We start from the raw sequence: 13,884 nt of genomic DNA on the forward strand, positions 1-13,884 counted from the left end.
AAATAAAAGAACATTATATAGCAATGAGGGCCACTTCATTAGGAGACTGTCAAATCTGATTTTAGAATTTAGCATTTGAATCTGCTTACAATCTTTCTGATGATAGACCAAGAGCATCAAAGAAGAGAGGCTAATTCTCTTAGGTTTGTTCAGGTTTTTAAATATTTTCCCTTACGTTGTACTGACTTGAAACAAGAGTGGGTAAGAGAGCTATGACTGGATTTAAGATCCAGCTTCATTCAGGGTAAGGAAGGAGTTTTTTGTTACTATGAATGTAATCTCAGCCATTTTCTCAAGGCTGTACAGAAGCATCTTCCTTTTGAGTTTGCCTCTATGTTTGCATTGCTTTCTCAACCATGATTTTAAAATGATTAATATTTTCCCTTTATCCACATAGAATCTAATAAATGTTCAGTCCCCTGTTGAGTGTATTGACTATAGAAAGGTAATGGAATCACACAAATGCATCCCACCTGGGCAGAGGTTCCCCAAAAGACCACACATGGGTGGATAAAAACAGAATCAGACATGAGGCAGGTTTTGTCCAGGGAATTCCTTGAAGGACACCTATAAAAAAGGCTACTGCCTTCTGTAGGAGATTGAGGTTCCGTGAAGATTTGTGGTTGCAGTGTATACAGTGCTCATGATGGTCTTATCCTAGAATTCAAAGATTAAATGGACTGTAAAAAACCCTAAATAGAAGGAAAAAAGAGAAATCTTCACTCTTCACTAAGGAGCTGCTACATCAGGTTTACTAACTGATCCCAAGAAATAGTGACAGTCCTAGGAAAACTTCTAGATCACAGACTTCAGTGTTGAAGTCCTTAAGGATGCAGAAGTGAGCCAGGCTTACAATTGTCTTCCCATCACCTATCACTTCATCTTTCCTCTTCACCCCATCTCTGGGATGGCAGCAAGTGAGAGGGCAAATAGAATACAACTCCACTATCATTCGGACCAATCTGCACACAAAGCGATAGTCATCAAGATTTAAATTCCAAATCTTCATATTCCATTGAAGGACCCTACAGAGTCTCCTCAAAATTCAGAAAACCAATACTTGCCTCTGTTGGACAAAGGAGGAAACAAAAATGCTGAAAGCCACTGAATCATTTAATAGTCTCCATAAACCTATTGTGAACCAAAGTTTCATATAGTCTGAAGTGTGAAGGTGGGAGTCACTAACAGCTGGAGATAAAATCCAGTTCCTTACAATAAAGCAGTGTTGAGATGTGCAAATGATTGCTAGGGTTGAGAAAGCCCTGACAGACATAATGGGCTAGAATGACCGATTACCTTAATGTGCTTCCAGGAGAAGCAGACTCAAGTGTTTAGGTGTCATAATCATTAGTAACTTAGGCTGACCAGGATGATTATATCTACAATAATGCATTACACTAGCTCCTTTTCTACAGGGGCATCAATATGCTGATGAGAAAAGAAATGAGCAAACTTCATTTAGATGTAATATCCCTAAGAATGAAATTTCACAGATTTCAAGTTGTCTTATGAACAACTTAATGAAAACATATTTTTAAAGTACCCTCCAAAGTTGTTTACTAAGGAGGCAATCCCCAATCTGTAGGAAAATCATCATAGGAAAATCATCATAAGACCCAAAATACAAATGCAAATTTTTTTCCCACCTACGTTTTTAGAGAAGAAACTGAAACCAATTCCTTACACCCTCTCCCTGTCCTAGAATTGCTTCAGGCAGGGCTATAAGCAGCTCCCCATGGAATGTCACATCCCAGGGAGAAATTAATTGGTTTTCATCAGTTTATGTCAAAGTTTCTGTTTAACCCCAACCCAGAACATATCCTTTATAAAGTAAATGGCTTAGAAGTTACTACTTTGTAATGAAATCATAATTAAGATTCTGAACATAAATTTCTTTGTTTTATTGCTTTATTTAATTTTAACAATTAAAGAAAATTCGAGATTCTGCCAAATATTCTATCCTTTCTTGTCAGGTGGGGCCAATATCCTAACTGTCAGGAGGCAAAGTCTGTGAACTTCATGCCAAATAGCTACGTGAGCAAATAGTGAAATCAGCAAGCCATTTGTGGAGACAGAGGTGGAGCTGGGCTTGGTTAGGAATGAATCAGGCCATCCCACAGAGTGGGTGTCTCCTTCCCAACTGCTCTTCAGGGCACAATTAAAACCCCTATAAAAGGCCCAGCTCGTGGCTGCCCAGTACACTTGCCAGCGGTGTCAACGAGCACTCAACTTCTTCCTCTGGTGAAGTGGGTAAGTCCCATTCAATGGGATCATGTTCTTCTGTACCATTCTTCATTTTCTGGCTGTTGTAGATGTTGGGGGGCTGGGGGGAAGAGGAGAGAGAGTCTACATGCCAGAAGGCATCAGTATCTTACAGGGATGTCTAAATCCCACTAACTCCATGCCATCTTCTTGTAGTTGGAGCTATCACTCTGATAGAGACATGGCTCTTCTCCCAAGGCTCTGAACTCTATAAGTTTGCATGTCAGGAGTTGGAGGATACTCATGCATGACTCTGATGGGGTTCATCTTCCTAAAAACTGCCATCTCAAAAGTTTGGCAACCCTCAGTTCTCTTTTTATATTGGTTCTACCCAATATGGGCCATCTTCATGTAGTTATAGCATCTAAGATATTGGACTTGAGAAGTAATTAAAGAATCCAGCTGGGTGAACCACTATACTCATGCAGTGAAGCTTTCCATGTATTCTTTTAACATTGATCTTCTGCTCGTTAAGTCTTGTTTTTCATAAAGCCAAGATCCAAATGGTTTATTGGGTTTAACAAAAGCTAACCGGGGCCAGCCTGGTGGCGCAAGCAGTTAAGTGTGTGCGCTCTGCTGCAGCGGCCCAGGGTTCACTGGTTCGGAACCCCGGGCGTGCACCAACACACCACTTGTCAAGCCATGCTGTGGCGGTGTCCCATATAAACTAGAGGACAATGGGCACGGATGTTAGCCCAGGGCCAGTCTTTATCAGCAAAAAAAGAGGAGGATTGGCAGATGTTAGCACAGGGCTGAGCTCCTCACAAAAAAAACAAAAAAAGCTAACCATAAGACCAATGTTATTCAAAGTTTTCCAGGTTCAGCTTGACCCATTGACTCTGGTAGCCAGTTGGGAAGTACCTCTCAGAAGCTTTCAATAATTGGATACCTGTAACATGTCTGAGTTAAGGCAGATAACATGTACTCTGTGTTTTCTGCACTGGTATATCTGAATATTACAATGCCACCTTTGACTAGGAAGAAGTAGTGCTTAATCTTAGAACTGGTGACTTATGAATTATACTCCTAAATCTCTTATGGACTATAATGTTGGGAAATAATCCACATTCCCTTTTATTGTTCTAGTTACCACCAAATATTTTGCTGCCACAATTTAGGTGTACATGGCTTCTATCCACTTTAAGATACTCTCAGATCTTCCTTCACCTTTTGGCTTTCATATGTCCTCTCTGCTCAACTTTAGAGGAAGCTGCTTATGAGTAGCAACATATCAAATTTAAATTTCTACATTCTTCACTGTCTAATCTGAAATATGCTAGGAAGCAGGAAGAGAGAAAAGGAAAGAAGTTGGATAATCCAGATTGGATGGGCAATCAAAAGATGACTATAAGATAGTCTGAAGATAATTCCCTGGCTTAAAATTTCTCAGGATCTCTCTTCCCCTAAGTACAATATTCAAAGATAAAATTCTTTGAAAGTCCAGGTTGAAAATAACTATTTTTGTAAAGTCAAATTATTTAGGGATCTGCCTGAAAGTGTGGATAAAACCTCTCAAAGATCATAAATAGAGTTTTGATTCTGGATCTTATTTTATTGTTCTAGGTTTACTTGGACTTGAAGGAAGGAAAAAAATGTCTCCACTTCTGAGAAGCATCTTCGATATCACTGAAATTTTCAATCAATATGCCTCACATGATTGTGATGGGGCAGCACTAAGCAAGAAAGACCTGAAGAACCTCCTTGAAAGAGAATTTGGAGATGTTCTTCGGGTAAGAAATAAAAAGAAAAGGAATTCTTTATTGATTTAGGTTACGAAATTTCTTCTCAGGAGAAACCAGAACAAGGAATGGTGACTTTATATTCATTTTAGGCCATGACAGCTCTACACTACATCCCCTATTCATTTCTGAGTCTGAAGGTACTTAATTAGCATTGCAGTTTGAGTACTAAAGAAGATTCTAGCAAATATTTCATGTACTTGATGGCAACGTCAATGTGAATGAACTGTTCATGAGAAGTTATCACTAAAGGTGTTAGATCGAATAGACTTGGAAGGAACTTAAATTTACTTCCAAATTTCAACAATTAAAATCAGCCTGTTCTTTAGTAAAATGGTGTTACCATAAATGTTTTGTTCTGTTTTCAAACATGGGATAAAAATCAAATGAGGGATTCTGGCTATTTCAGACAGAAACGGCTGCTGCAAATCTTCACAAATTTCTATTGTATTTCTCTCAAGGATGAGTTCATTCTCATTCACCAGCTAAAAAAGAACTTGTGTTCTTTCGATCAGCATTAAATTACAAGATGAAAAACTTACAACGAACGTAGGCTTTAAAATGAGGTGTTCACATTTTACATGGGGTCAACAAGACTGGATACACACTGGGCCTTTTTCTAATTGCTCTTAATGTCTTTTAAGCGTCAACATATCATAGATAGACATTTTGTGTGTGAGTGAAAGTTTACTACCTGTAAGTAGTATACTGTAAAAAACAATTTTTTTCGTCTTTTTCATAGAGACCACATGACCCTGAGACGGTAGATCTGATCCTGGAACTTCTGGATCGCGACTGTAACGGGCTTGTCGATTTCAACGAATTCCTCCTGTTCATTTTCAAGGTGGCTCAAGCTTGTTATTACGCTCTCGGCCAGGCCTCGGGGCTAGATGAGAAGGGAACCAAGTGTGAGGGAAAGGGGAACCCGTTACAAGATCGCAGGCAAGAAGACCAAAGGAGATTCGAGCCCCGGGAGAGACAACTGGAAGAAGAACGCAGGCAGAAGAGGCAGGAACAGGAGAGGGAGCTCGCTGAGGAAGAGAAGCAGAGGGAGAAGCAAGAGAGACGTGAGCAGCGGCTGCAAAGGCGAGAACAGGAAGAGCGTCTTGAGGACGAACAGCAGCTGCAGAGGCGCAAGGGTCGGGAGCCTGAAGAGTTTCCTGACCAAAAGCAAAGGCGAGAGAGGCAGGAGCAGCGCGAGCGCCAGGAAGAAGAGCAGCTGCAAAGGCGGGAGCGGCAGGAGCTGAAGAGGGAGCGCCGCGAGGAGGAGCAACAGCAAAGGCGAGAGCGGCGAGAGCAGCGCGAGAGGGCGCTTCAGGAGGAAGAGGAGCAGCTGCTAAAAAGCGAGAGGCAGCAGAGGGAGCGCCGGGAAGAGGAGCTGCTGCAGAAGCGAGAGCGCCAAGAGCTGAAGAGGGAGCGCCAGGAGGAAGAGCAGCAGCTGCAAAGGCAGAGGCGAGGGCGCGAGGAGCCCCGCTTGGAGCAGGAGAGGCGCGAGCAGGAGCTGCGCTTGGAGCAGGAGGAGAGGCGCGAACAGGAGCTGCGCTTGGAGCAGGAGGACAGGCGTGAGCAAGAGAGGCGCGAGCAGAAGGAGAGGCGCGAGCAGGAGCTGGCTGAGGAGGAGGTGGAGCAGGAAGAGGCCCGCGAGCAGGGCAAGAGCCGCACCCCAAGGTGGCAGTGGCAGCTAGAAAGCGAGACTGAGGCCCGTCAAAGCAAAGTCTACTCCAGGCCCCGCAGGCAGGAGGAGCAGAGGAGCCGCCGGGAACAGGAGGAGGAGCAGACGTGGCGCCAGGAGAGCGAGGGACAACTGCGGGAGCAGGAGGAGCGCGAGCAGCGGCTGCGTCAGGTGGAGCAGGCGCGCCTGCAGGAGGAGGAGGAAAAGCAGCGCCGCGAGTTCAGATGGCAGCGGCAGGCGGAGGAAGAGAGCGAGAGGCGCCGCCAGAGGCTGTCGGCCAGGCCCCCGTTGCGGGAGCAGCGGGAGAGGCAGCTAAGGGCGGAGGAGCGCCGGGAGCGGGAACACCTGTTCGGTGAGGAGGAGGAGGAGGAGCAGCGCCGCCGCAGACGCGAGAGGCAGCAGCAGCAGTTCCGCCAGGAGGAGAGCCTCCAAGAGGATCGCGAGAGGAAGCGACGCCAGGAGGAGGTGCGCCGCGACCAAAAATGGAGGTGGCAACTAGAGGAGGAAAGCCAGAGACGCCGGCACACGCTGGACGCCAAGCCAGCTCTACGAGAGCAGCTGAGTGAGGAAGAGCAGCTGCAGCGCGAGGAGGAGCAGCTGCAGAGGGAGAAGAGGCGCCAGGAGCGGGAGAGCCAATATCGGGAAGGGGAGCAGCTGCAGAGGGAAAGGAGGCGCCAGCAGCCCGACAGGCAGTTTCTGGAGGAGGAGGAGCTGCAGAGCCTGGACAGGAAGCGGCAATTCCGGGGTGAGGATCAGCGGCGTGAGCTGAAATGGCAGTGGCAACCAGAGAAAGAAAATGAAGTTCGTAATAACAGAGTTTACTCCAAACGCAGAAAGAACGAAGAAAAGACCCGGCAACTGGAAGAAGCCCAGGTGCGGGAGAGACAATTCCAGCAGGATCGGTGGCCCCTACAGGATGAACAGGAAGAGGAGAGAGAGCGAGAGCAAGAGAGGAGGAGCTGGCAGCAACGCGACAGGCAATTGCTAGCCAAAGAACTGCTGGAGCGAGAAGAGCAAAACGAAGCCAAAAGGCGAGACAGGAAGTTCCGAGAGGAAGAGCAGCTGCTGAGAGAGGAAAGAGAAGAGAAAAGACGCCGTCAGGAAGAAAACGGAAAGTTCCGCCAGGAGGAACAGCAGCTGCGCCGCAGGGAACGCGAGCAACAGCTTCGCCAGGAGAGCGACAGAAAGTTCCGTGAGAAGGAACAGCTCCTGCAGGAAAGGGAAGAGCAGCTGCGCCGCCACGAGCGCGACAGAAAATTCCGCGAGGAGGAACAGCTCCTGCAGGAAAGGGAAGAGCAGCTGCGCCGCCACGAGCGCGACAGAAAATTCCGCGAGGAGGAACAGCTGCAGGAAAGAGAAGAGCAGCTGCGCCGCCACGAGCGCGACAGAAAATTCCGCGAGGAGGAACAGCTCTTGCAGGAAAGAGAAGAAGAGCAACTGCGCCGCCAGGAGCGCGACACAAAATTCCGCGAGGAGGAACAGCTCCTGCAGGAAAGGGAAGAGCAGCTGCGCCGCCACGAGCGCGACAGAAAATTCCGCGGGGAGGAACAGCTCCTGCAGGAAAGGGAAGAGCAGCTGCGCCGCCACGAGCGCGACAGAAAATTCCGCGGGGAGGAACAGCTCCTGCAGGAAAGGGAAGAGCAGCTGCGCCGCCACGAGCGCGACAGAAAATTCCGCGGGGAGGAACAGCTCCTGCAGGAAAGGGAAGAGCAGCTGCGCCGCCACGAGCGCGAACAACAGCTTCGTCAGGAGCGCGACAGAAAATTCCGCGAAGAGGAACAGCTCCTGCAGGAAAGAGAAGAAGAGCAACTGCGCCGCCAGGAGCGCGACAGAAAATTCCGCGAGGAGGAACAGCTCCTGCAGGAAAGGGAAGAGCAGCTTCGTCAGGAGCGCGACATAAAATTCCGCGAGGAGGAACAGCTCCAGCTCCTGCAGGACAGGGAAGAGCAGCTGCGCCGCCAGGAGAGCGAGCAACAGCTTCGCCAGGAGCGCGACAGCAAGTTCCGTGAGGAGGAACAGCTCCTGCAAGAAAGGGAAGAAGAGCAGCTGCGCCGCCAGGAGCGCGAACAACAGCTTCGTCAGGAGCGCGACAGAAAGTTCCGCGAGGAGGAACAGCAGCTGCGCCGCCGGAAACTAGACAGTGCCTTCTCCCAAGAGGAACAACTGAGACGTGCAAAGCAAGAGGAAGAACAGAGACGCCAGTGGCTGGCAGACTGGAAGTTCCCAGAGGAAGAGCAGAGCCTCCAGCAGGAGCGAGAGGAAGAAAAGCGCCGCCGCCAGGAGCAGGACAGGAAGTTCCTCGAGGAAGAAGAGCTGCTGCAGCGCGAGGAGCAGGAAGAGCTGAGACGCCGGCAGCAGCGAGAGCAGCAGTACCGGGCGGAGGAGCAGTTTGCCAGGGAGGAGAAGAGGCGCCGTCAGGATCAAGAACTGGGGCAAGAAGGGCGGAGACGCCGCCAGGAGCGGGAGAGGAAATTCCGGGAAGAAGAACAGCTCCGCCGCCAGCAGGAGGAGGAGCAGAGGCGCCGCCAAGAGCGCGAAGTGCCGCAGAGCCGCGGCCAAGTCTGGGAGGCAGACAAGGGTCGTCGGCAGGTTCTGGAGCCCGGCAAGCGACCGTTTGCCAGTGTCCCGGTGCGCTCCAGCCCCCTCTATGAGTACATCCAAGAGCAGAGATCGCAGTACCGCCCTTAAGAGCTGCTGCCAATATCCCGACACCTGCCAAAGCTTCTAGCAAAGGAAAATGAGAAACACTGGGTATCAAATGACTCAAATGTTTCTGGTTGTGGGAAAACTCTCTGATTTTAGAATGTCTTCTTTCCAAAATCTTAAACTACACTGTGTTGTACTTTGTATTCGTGCCTTTTATTCTTCCTCAAGTGGTTCTTTACCGCAGGATGTCTTTACTCTTTGGTGCAGATGTGGTGTGCATTTTGAAAAACATATAAATCATTTAATTTGTTTAAGGAGTTTTGTTTGGGGAACATGTTAATTTATTGCTTTCAGAAATAAAAAGAATAATATGACGATCTGAGATTCAAAAGAATTGTGCATTTTTTCAATGGTTGATCCATCTTGTGGAGAATTAAGATATTTTTAATGTACAAGTAGATATTTCTTCTTGGGCCTAAATTGCCTTAATATTTACCTCCAAATAGCCTCTCATCTTTTGTGGCATAATTATTAAAGATTCTAGAGGGAACTGAATTTTTACAACAACCCTTGAATAGTGCAGGGGGAGTGACTTCTACAGAAAAACTCCTGTGAAATCAGCCCATAACTGGAAGAAATATCTGTTAAGAATAAGGTTTAGCTTGAAGATTTAGAACTTGAATTAGATTTTTTTATACTTAATTCCATAAACACATAAAATCTCATGCAGCAACAGCAAGATGTTTTTCAAACAACTCCAGAGCTCAAATTTTAAAACTGTGTGTGCTGTAGTCTGTAGTGCTCAGTTCTCTCCCCCCCAGTCTTTGATGAGTTTAAGAATATTACTACCTTTGTTAATTTTAGCTGAGAGGGAACCTGCTCAGAATCCTGTAAACATCTGTCTTGCTCTGGGGCTGCTAAGAGATCACAGAGAGCATTTTGGGGGAGGGAAAGGAAAAATTTGTGAACAGAGGGGCAAGTTCCTAGAAGCCCTTTGATAAGACCAATCAGCCCACAATCCTTTGAGGCCTATTGATACTACCTTGGAGACATTCTTGTTGAAATAATTGGACTGTGTAAAAAATTAATAATAAATGTTTGGCAAGCAATTATTTTTGTCTGTTTTATGCCTCAAATCATAACTCAAGATCTAATGGTCTGCAAACTGACGTAAGTTCCCAATCACTTAAGGATATTTGGTTACTATTGTCTATGTCTAAATATGAAAAAGGAAAAAAATTCCCTCTATTTTTCCCAACCACTTTTCCCTGTTAGGGTGAGCTCTATATTATTTCCATCCCCAAGCTAGGATTCTCTTTCCAAGTGTTTTTATTCTTGACCTCGCAGCTTTCTGTTCCCTTTCTCGCAGTGACTCACTGGTCATGACAAATAATGGTGCTCCCAGTTTGTTAATATTTGTTTGTTAATATTTCCTTCTGAGAACATAGCATCTTCTTGGTCATTGATGTCTGATGAGCCAATAGTAGGAAATGGCCTGAAAGTTCAGCTCAGCATTATGGGAGTTATAGATGACCTGTTGATTTCAGCAACACAATCCATGAGGTGACTTAGAAGGTGCTTAATAGTAATCAGGACAAAAGTATCAAATTATCATCTAATGATGCAAACACCCCTGTGCCACCTGCTGGAGTCTACATTTAGTATTCCCACCTTGGTAACTAGGTATAAATCCAAAAAGGCCCCAATCCAGAATAGCATCATTTCTTTTTTTTTTTTTTTTTTTTTTTTGTGAGGAAGGTCAGCCCTGAGCTAACATCCATGCCAATCCTCCTCTTTTTTGCTGAGGAAGACCAGCCCTGAGCTAACATCTATTGCCGATCCTCCTCCTTTTTCTCCCCAAAGCCCCAGTAGATACTTGTATGCATAGTTGCACATCCCTCTAGTTGCTGTATATGGGATGCTGCCTCAGCATGGCCGGACAAGCGGTGAGTCGGTGCACGCCTGGGATCCGAACCCGGGCCACCAGTAGCGGAGTGCATGCACTTAATCACTAAGCCACGGGGCAGGCCCCCAGAATAGCATCATTTCTAATTGTGAGGGTCATGGATGAGAATATGTCCTAAGTTATAGAAACTAAACATTTTTGTCAATCGTGGAGACAAGAAAGCTAAGCCTGTGGCTCCTAAGTATTCTGATAGAGTAAGGTGGCATTTTCTGCAAGGAGCACCAGACTCCCTCTCACTTTAACTCAAATAGCAGATGCCCACCAAAGACAGAACCTGGGAATCCCCTGCCACTACTTTGGAACTTCATCTCTTTCAAATGATTTTTAACTGCAAAACTATTTTTCTCCTAAAATAAGTGTATGTTTTCCTTACTTAAAGATCTTCACAGAAACCCTAGAAGAGCCTAAGTGGCTTTCCCCATCTCAATGGGCAATCATTTCAGAGCCTCCTTATAAATGCCAGCCCCAGGATACTCCTGAAATATACGCTCATCAGCCAAGCTACGGTTCAACAATAATAATTATAGTAAAAACAATCAAAGCCCTTCAGAATTCTTGTAGCATTTTACAAGATGAAGAAAGAGCCAATTTCCAAAGAAGAAAGTATTGTTTCATCACGGTTATAATAACATGTAGTTAAAAAAAAAAAAATGTGTCAACTAGCCCATGCCCTATGGCTCTTCTTTTAGCATGCTGGCAGGAGAACCTGCCAACAGGCCAATCCTGCTCCACCTGGATAATGTACATGCATGGGCAGAACTTTGATGCTGTTGGGCAATTGGCTGCTTAACTGTAAACTGGGAGCTTTGTTACCAACACCTTGGCTGCTGCTGGGGAATGAGGTTGAGAGTTTAATATGCTCTGTGATGGAAAAGCTGATCTCCATGTGTTAGGGGCTGAATTGTGTTCCCCTAAAGATTTGTATGTCGAAGTCCTAACCCTCAGTACCTTAGAGAATATAGCCGTACTTGGAGATATAGTATTTAAATAGGTAATTAAAATGAGGTCATTAGGTGGGCCTTAATCCAATATAAATGGTGTCCTTATAAGTGGAAATTTGGACACAGACACAGACAGAGGGAAGATAATGTGAAGACAAAGGAAGAAGATGGCCATGTACAAGTCAAAGATAGAGGCCTGGAACAGATCCTTCTTCGCGGCCCTCCGAAGAAACAAACTCTACAGACACCTTGATCTTAGACTTCTAGCTTCCAGAACTGTGAGAAAATAAATTTCTGTTGATTAAGCCACCCTTTTTGTGGCACTTTGTTATGATAGCCCTAGTGAACTAATACACCATGTAAGGTGAGGTTATGTTGCTAGGGAACCCTATCTGTACTGTGATGATCTTTATCCTTTGACATTGTACAAACAGATCCTGTTTGCTCAAAGACACTCTTTTTTTACTTCAATCTGCCATAGTTTTTATTGTGCAGTGGAAAAAATACCACAAGGAATCAGAAGCCTGGGGTTCTTTCATTCAGCAAATATTTATTGAGCTCCTGCTATGTGCAAGGCAGTCTAGGAAATATGCATACAGTGGTGAAGTAGTCATTTGGGCCTGTTTCTTCACTTTACTATCTGTATGTCCTCGTGCAAGCCACTGAAGCTTTCTGGGCCTCTGTTGTTTCATATTTCAAACTATGAGGCTGGAATAGCTATCACCAACGTTATTCCCAGGACTAGAAAAAAATTAATTTAAAGCTAACATTCAGTTTATCCAACTGAAACTTTCCAAGAAACTCAAATAATCCCTCACCTCAACTTCTACATTTAACTAACAGAAAACAGGGAACAGAATTAACTGATAAAGGTGATCATCAGAGCCTAGTTCCAGCTTCAAAGACTTTTCCTTTCTAGCCAATCAGATCTAAACCTCCCCCCATTTGTCTCCCAAATTCCTCTCCAGAGCGCCTTCCTATCTTGCCAGGTTTATTCATTGAGGGAGAAGACCCTAAACATACCCCATTTTCTGTGACCCTATTACTACCAAAGATCATTGCCCCTTCGATTTATGAACTTCATATATGCATTTAATTACTCCCATTCTTTTTGGAGGAGAAAATGAAGTCCTGGATCTTGGTTCCACTGAAAAATTCAGTGGCCATTAGTTAAATATGAATCCATCTCTGCTCCATCCTCTGCACTAATTACACATTGCTAATATTTTCATTGAGCCATAGTAATTACTAGTTTGTTCAGTAAGTGTATTGGAACTGTAATTTGCTGAAGATTATAATCTATGTAATATGTAATAATCACGTTTCCCTTGTTAGTAAAGAGCTTATTGTAGTCACATGCAGTAATCTGAAACTAACCCAAAAGGTAGATTTCTGAGTAGGTTATCATTTTCTGAACTCTCAGAACATCCATGGCAAGCACTCAAATTACAAAAACTTTTTAAAAGCTGATTTCTATTTGTCATTACTCCCCTTAAAAAATTGTGTGGGGCTGACCCCGTGGGTTAGCGGTTAAGTGCGCGCGCTCCGCTACTGGTGGCCGGGTTTGGATCCCGGGCGCGCACCAACGCACCACTTCTCCCGCCATGCTGAGGCCGCGTCCCACATACAGCAACTAGAAGGATGTGCAACTATGACATACAACTATCTACTGGGGCTTTGGGGGAAAAAAAAAAAGGAGGGGGATTGGCAATAGATGTTAGCTCAGAGCCAGTCTTCCTCAGCAAAAAGAGGAGGATTAGCATGGATGTTAGCTCAGGGCTGATCTTCCTCACAAAAAAAAAAAAAAATGTGTGGCATTTTCTGCAAGATAAAGTCTAAGGTCTTTAGTTTGGAATTTAAGGCCCTCTGCATTCTGGAGACAATCCACCTTTTAAACTCTGGCCCCCATGACACTCCCAAAGCCAACCATGTTCAAACCAGACTGGTCTATTTGTTGTCACTATGACATCTTATGATTGTCCTTACTTCAAAGACTTATTAGCATAATTTTATCTATTTGGAATGCCTCTCTCCTTCCTGTCTACCTGGACAATTTCTACGCAGTTTAAAAGACCCAGGTTAAGTCTCACCTCTTCCCTAAAATTTTTCCTAATCACCCTGAGACACATGATCTCTCTTCATGGAGGTTCTAAGATATCGATTATCTTTACTATTCATTAATTGATTACAATATTCTGCCTTAATTAGCTTTATACTTGCTTCATCTGCTCAACAAGATTGTAAATACCTTGAAAACAAAGACTACAACTTGGAATTCTTGATTTTGTATATTCATTCCATGATAAACAAAAAACGATAGAGTTCTATGAAATTCTGATGAAATATGTGGACTGTCTCACCAGAAAAATATACATACTCAGAAATTTTGCCTAGTATTTCAAAAGTTCCTAGTCCCTATGAAGCCTTATTAATTTCATGCTAAGAAACCCGGCTCAAGGAGTTGTGAGAATTAGATGCATGATGTATGCATTCAATAAATATTTGTCAAATGAATGAATTAATATAACCCTTATAGCTCTTTTTCTCCAAGGCCTCTACTGCCCATCTAACACTCCATCCCTCCCTTCTAAATCTTAAAGTCCTAAGTCCTTTCTTGTATATTGAAAATTCCTCAATGTTGGCCATTTCTGAATGTTT

The 13,884-nt window shown here is 44.8% G+C and overlaps 1 protein-coding gene across 1 annotated transcript; it reads left to right on the top strand.

Moving 5' to 3' along the window:
• The first annotated feature begins 3,854 nt into the window (after positions 1 to 3,854).
• On the top strand, positions 3,855 to 9,429 carry TCHH (trichohyalin). Its single transcript, XM_087443056.1, has 2 exons — positions 3,855 to 3,992; positions 4,744 to 9,429. Exons 1-2 carry the CDS (start codon positions 3,855 to 3,857, stop codon positions 8,359 to 8,361), a joined length of 3,756 nt encoding a protein of 1,251 aa, XP_087299182.1. The 3' UTR covers positions 8,362 to 9,429.
• The last annotated feature ends 4,455 nt before the right edge of the window (positions 9,430 to 13,884 follow it).

This window comes from Ceratotherium simum, chromosome 2, assembly GCF_057802395.1.
Source record: "Ceratotherium simum simum isolate JZ-2026a chromosome 2, ASM5780239v1, whole genome shotgun sequence".
In the NCBI taxonomy this organism is placed as follows: Eukaryota; Metazoa; Chordata; class Mammalia; order Perissodactyla; family Rhinocerotidae; genus Ceratotherium; species Ceratotherium simum.